This window comes from Seriola dumerili, unplaced genomic scaffold (assembly GCF_002260705.1).
Source record: "Seriola dumerili isolate Sdu_G_001 unplaced genomic scaffold, Sdu_1.0 BDQW01000273.1, whole genome shotgun sequence".
Classification (NCBI taxonomy): domain Eukaryota; kingdom Metazoa; phylum Chordata; class Actinopteri; order Carangiformes; family Carangidae; genus Seriola; species Seriola dumerili.
The window spans coordinates 1534966-1541046 of NW_019174528.1; the positions used below are offsets into that span (position 1 = coordinate 1534966).

The window sequence follows — 6081 nt, forward strand, 5'->3', positions numbered from 1 at the left end:
CTCGACCACAAAGCCCACTTTATCAGCTGGAAGGAGGTCCTTGATCATTCTTAATTAACATCTAAACTGGAAGAGGAAGTGCATTAATGGTCGGCTCTTTGTCAATGCGGCTAATTAACACCCAGGAGGTTTCCACTATCCTGAATAAATAAATTAATAAACCAACATTTCGATGACCCTGGGAGAGGCTTTCTCCAATCAAAGTCTAATTTAAACAGTGTCTTATTCAAACAGGAAAAGGGCAGGGGTGTCCTGTCTGACAGCACTAAAGGCCAAGGCGCAGCTTCACAGGCTGAAGACCAGTCGGTCGTAAGAAAAAGAAAATCACCAGCATCTTCTTCTGTCCCGCTCAGTGCTTCCTGAAAGGCCAGGTCCGGCGTACGTGTTAAAGGGCACCGATTGTCTAATTGCATGGCAAATCAAACGCACCTCAGTGCGCCATTTCTTCCATTTAACAACGTAAACTAAATGTTACGTTGAAGCAATAGTTCGTAGGTTGTTGGTGTATTGACCTGCACTAGATTTGAGGCGGCGGCGGCACAGACGCTGAGCGATGTGCTGCTGTGGACGGGGACAGCAACAAAAAAAAATACACAAATTAAACAATAATATTTTAAGTGTACACTTTATTTCTGAATATTTCCATCGCTTCATCTTCCGTTAAAATAGCTCTTTGCTTTGGAACTACTTTTTCTTAACCCGCTGACCTTCCGCACACTTACGCCGCGCACTGTATTACAGCGCGGATCAGATATTTGACTAGTAAAGAGCTGTTTGACGGTGAGATGAAGCGGCAAAAATATTCAAAATATAGCGTACACTTAAACTGAAGCTGGTTCTTTAGGTGGTCATTTTTCTTCCTGCTGTCCCCGTCCACAGCCGCGCATCACGCCGCCATCTGTGCATCTGCTGCTTCCATGAGGTGGCATCACTCTGTCCGCGACCGGACTACAGATAACACGACAACCCCACCTCGAATAACCCAAACTATCACTTCAAATGCCAGGAGAGAACGCACAGGCTTCATTTAGTCATCTAATTGAATTCTATGACAAATGAAATGAGCTAATGAAGGTGAATTTAATCAAACAGGCTCCGCTGTGTCTTCACTGTGACAACAGCAGAAGGTGCACGGCCTCCAGAAGGTCATGTAGTCACTCATTTTACCTCCAATGAAAAAGGTTTAAAGGTTTTGTTATTGGGTGATTTCAGTATCTTTAGAGTCACATGACGAACTTTGTCTATTTTTAGTTCAGTAAATACGTGAAGGATTCACCGGAGTTCGTCTCCTCACCGTGGAGACGGCAGCATTTTGACCTTCATGTAAACACAGAGAAAGGAAGAAAAGGAAAAAGAAATGGTGACCTTCATCTCGTGTCTGGTTATAATTTTCTGAGGGGAGTAAGAGGGAGGGGGGGGGGGGCTGTACTTGGACTTGACCTCAGTATTGTTAAATCCTGGCTACAAGCCCCGTCTTAGAACGGCTGCTTTTTAAAGGAACAGACACCCGCTGGAGTGATTTACACCTCCAGCCTGACGTGACTTTTACATTCATTCATTTTACACGTTTCCTGTTTGGTAAATATGATTAATAACTACATGTTATGTGGTTGTTGAAAACTGAATTTATATTGAGTGTTTTCCTGAGATGAATCATATTTGTTTAAGTGACGTTTCTACATTTTCTACAATTAATAAAAAAAGAGAAACCAGGAAAAAAATCATCCTAAAAAACTACGATGGTTTCAGTTGCTACAACAACCAAACCTTCATTTAAGGAATTCAAAATTATAGATAATTTGGAAACTTTTTTCACTATCTGGTCCAAATGTTCATGTGTAGGAGCGAACTGATAAAACTTGAGCTCAGTATTAATTCAATCCTGTCGACCGCCCTGCGCAGGAACGCTAATGTGGAATCATTACTGATGGTAAAATGAAAGTGAATATTTCTGCTGCTGGTGAAATCTCATCTCCCTTAGTCTGAAAAACAAATTATTTTAAACATTTTCACATTTTTTAAAAACATGTTTTTATATACATTTAGTGAACTCTGCGTGTAGACGTGACGTAGATGAAACTCTTTGTCATTTCTCTTTTAAAGGTCAGTTAGACGATTAACTGATGAGCAGATCGCCACAAAATTCATTCACAACAGTTTTCATTGTTTGAGCTGCTGGTTCGAGCTCCTTAAAAGATTTTCTGCTTTTCTTTGACATTTACAAAAGTAAAGTGATTATCGGTTTCAGGCTGATGCTGTCAGTCCATTTACAGATGCCACCTCGCGCTCGGGGGAACTTGTGATTTCCACAATTTTTTTCTAACATTTTAGTGAGAAGGCCAAAAAAATAATAATCAGTAAATTCATCTGTAAGCTGCAGTTTTCTGTCACCGCTCACAGAGGAGCCACCGCAGCAGAGCGAGCGGCGAGGAAGCTCAAAGTTAAAAGGTGGCAGCTGTAACTTGCATTTTTACCCTCCAATGATAAGAGCCACTTTTGACTGAGCGCCCTTGAGCAAACACTTCCTGAGGAATGACAGCTGGAGGCTCCTCATTATCAGCGGAGGATAAATCACAGAGCAGCAGGGTGACAGAGAAAAACAAGCACTGACAAGTGTCTGATGAGCACATGGTCAGTGGGTGAAAACCATCCACAATAAACACACACTCACAGATGGAGTGTGGGCTCGTTCACACCGAGGTGACAGCTTCACTCAGAGTCATATTTTCAGTAAGATTACAGTCGGCCTCCAGGTTTAACCTTTTCCTCTCGTTATAATAATGATCATTTTCCCCTCAGGTGAAGCTGAGCATTATATTTCAGTCAGAGTGAAACTTCAGTGTAACTTTAAATTTAACATTTCTCTCTCCTGAATTCTTGATCTGCCACTGACTCAGCTCTGATATTGCAAAGAGAGAGAGAGAGAGAGAGAGAGAGAGAGAGAGAATGCAGCTGCCTTCAAGCTTCCTCTTTATTCACCTGGACAGAACACTAACAGTAGCCACACCATCCATCACCATCGGCCAATACAAAACACAAGATTTTGACATGATCCGATAGCACCCCCGCTAATGTTGTTGACAAGTCCGCGGGGTCATTTATCTAAATCAGTGTCAGGGAGCTGCGGGTCGCGGCTCGCCCTGCGCCGCTCCTCCTGTCATGTGCGGCCGGGGAGGAGATGCGGAGACCGCCGCCTGTGTTTAACTCTCCGCATTCCTCCAGCCTCTGCGCGAACGTGAACCGACCCGAGACACGCACACGGGCTGCAGGTTCCACCGCGGAGGACTCGTGGAGCTTGTGGAGACTTTTCTGCTCAATCTCACGTTAAACAACAAACTTTTTTTTCCTTTTTTTTTTAAGTGTACACATCATCCCATCACTCAGCTGCTCCATCAAACATCCCGGACTAATTATTCCTCCTAATATTTGTATGCTCAGCCTGTGGTGCTCTCATGCGGCCTGTTTCCAAGAGTTCCCCTAAAACTTTTAAATTCCCTGGATGGTTTTCATGAGAATAATAATAATAATAATAATAATAATAATCAGCCCTGTGCAGCAACGTGTTGTGAGTCATGTGGACGCTGGAGTCGCACTGACCCATCAGCATTAAGAGGTCTGACAGAGGAACAGCAGCAGCAGCAGCAGCAACAACAACAACAACAACAACAGATGAGGAGAATATTGGAGACCTACAGTGTGCGCTCCGGCGGTGCTGCCACTCTCTGTGCGCCAGTCCGCTGATGCAGGCTTTCAGAGCCTTTTCCTGCAGCATGCAGGAGGACGGGCTGGGCGTGTAGAAATCCAACATCTGCCCGGGACTCACGGCCAGCACGTCCATGCAGTCAAACATGTTGACGGCGCGTCGTTCAACTAGTCTTGTGCGCTAAGGACGAAAAAAAAAAATCACCGGCATAAGCGCACACAACTCCATCAAACTCCGCTATTTCCACCCTCCACCTCCTCCTCCTCCTCCTCCTCCTCCTCCTCTTCCTCTCCTCCTCCTTTTTCTTGGAGCGGCAGGTTTCGCTCCTCTTCTTCTCATTCGTCCGGCACCGGAATCATGAATTCTTGTGTTCCGCGGCTTCCTCTGAAAACGCTCATTTGCCCATTTCTTCCCCCTCGCACCGTGTCCGCTCGGTCAGCGCGCGGCCGCCGACGTCTCAACGCGTCTCTTCCGTGAAAACAATAATAACAACATCCCGACGTGTTGTCAGTGAATCGCGACACAGAGTGGAAGCGGCGGTGAAGCCCAGCCTCAAACCGGACGATCCGCTCCCCCCCCCACCCCACACACACACACACACACACACACCCCCAAATATCAAAAATAACACGCGCGGCGTTTTAAAAGCGCACGTTCTTCTTCTCTTCCGATGACGGATGGCTCCTCCGTCCCCGCGTGCAGCTCATTTCCAACTAGTTTTGCCACAGAGAAAGAAAGATTGAATAGCCTAATATATGCGAGTGAACTTTGTATGAACCCTTCCGAGGCTGCTGACCTTCAAATGACCCAGGCGGGCTGACATCACTGCAGCTCCCCAGCGCGGAACAAGGCGGAGAGAAGAAACGCAGGGGGGGGAAATAATAAAGATTTTTATTTAGTTAGTTTTTTTGTAAGTTTGATAGAAAATAAATAAATAAAATTTAAATTCAGCATTTTTTTTTTTTAAATTTTTTAAATTTTATTTTACTGAAGAACCGCGGCTCCAACCGTGTTGCTCTTTATGCAGTGGCAGGAAAATGAGGCTGTTCCTGCAGGAGATGAATGTCCACAAACAACGCCAACAGTGCAGATTTATGTAGTTATGAAATAGCAATATTTTACTGAAAGTAAAGTAAAGAAAGAAAAGTGTCTCTCATCTTCTTTATGATGTTTATCGTGACAAACTGCAGCAGTGACTGATGGTTTGTCATTTTCTGGTCAGTGTCATCAATCGTGAGGTCAGAACAGAAAGGAGACATTATTTTGTGAATGTTATAGGAACTTTATTTTGACTTTTTTTTTTTTTTTTTTTTTTTTTTTTTTTTTTTTTTTTTTTTTTTTTTTTATTAAAATGACACAAATTTCTAAATAAATAAAATACAAGATCAAGATTTACAAGGTTTCATGTGTGAAGCCTCATCACACGTCACCGAACACATGACGCCTGTTCTGTGAGAGAAAAGCCTGAACACAGGCGAGAATCCAAAATATGTCACACTTTACTGATATTATTATTATTTTATAATATAAAGATAATGTAAGTGTGAGATATTTTCATGACTGTACCGTCACATGAAAACACATTGATCTTAATGTATCTGCTGACTTGCATGAGTGAGGTGGGGCTTAATTATGGTATGTAACTATACATGTTGTCACAACGAGCTCGTTCACAGTCAGTCTTTGAGTTTCTACAGGCACCGAGTTAAACACCAGTGGAGCTGGTTTGGGTTTTTTGCAGTTTCAGGTGAGTAAAATAAAACAGAATCACAAGATGTTCTGGTTCAGATTTTAAAAAAGTGTCTGTCAGGTTCGGGTCGGGCTCGGTTACAAATCTCTTGGACTTGGGGTCGGGTTTGGACAGAAACCTGGTCCAGTCCTGGTCCCAAACTGACCAAGGACATGACTCATTGGTAACTATGGTAACCTGTTTATCTTTATATATGATAGCTATAGTTAGAGTTACCGCAGCTCTTTCCCTCCTGCTGCTGTCGGACTGTATAACAAATACTGCACTCAGTCGTCCACACACACCAAAGACTGTGCAGTATCCCTCATCTGCTGATATTTGTTGTTATATTTAAATATTTAACTGTACATATTTTATTATTATAGGCTATTATGTATTTATTTTCAAGTATTTGTTATTTTGCAGTTTCTCTTTCTTTGCTGCTGTAAAACTGCTAATTTCCCCACAGTGGGACAAATAAAGGAACATCTCATCTAAAGATTTGTAAGATCTTGCGGCTAAAACCTTTTAATAAACTTTAGTGTGAGTCATTGTGACAGACTGAAGAACCCAACAGTCTATAAGCAGCTTAAATTAGCTGCTTACACGGTGATGTGACACTAATAATAATCCAGGGTTCTTATATAAC

At 42.9% G+C, this 6081-nt stretch overlaps 1 protein-coding gene across 1 annotated transcript in view; it reads right to left on the minus strand.

Moving 5' to 3' along the window:
* rarb (retinoic acid receptor beta) overlaps positions 1–3850 on the minus strand; it is a 58488-nt gene extending 54638 nt beyond the window's left edge. Inside the window, exon 1 of the mRNA XM_022757285.1 lies at positions 3694–3850. Coding sequence (XP_022613006.1) covers positions 3694–3850 — 157 coding nt within the window. The remainder of the gene's footprint in view (positions 1–3693) is intronic.
* Between the last annotated feature and the right edge of the window lie 2231 nt (positions 3851–6081).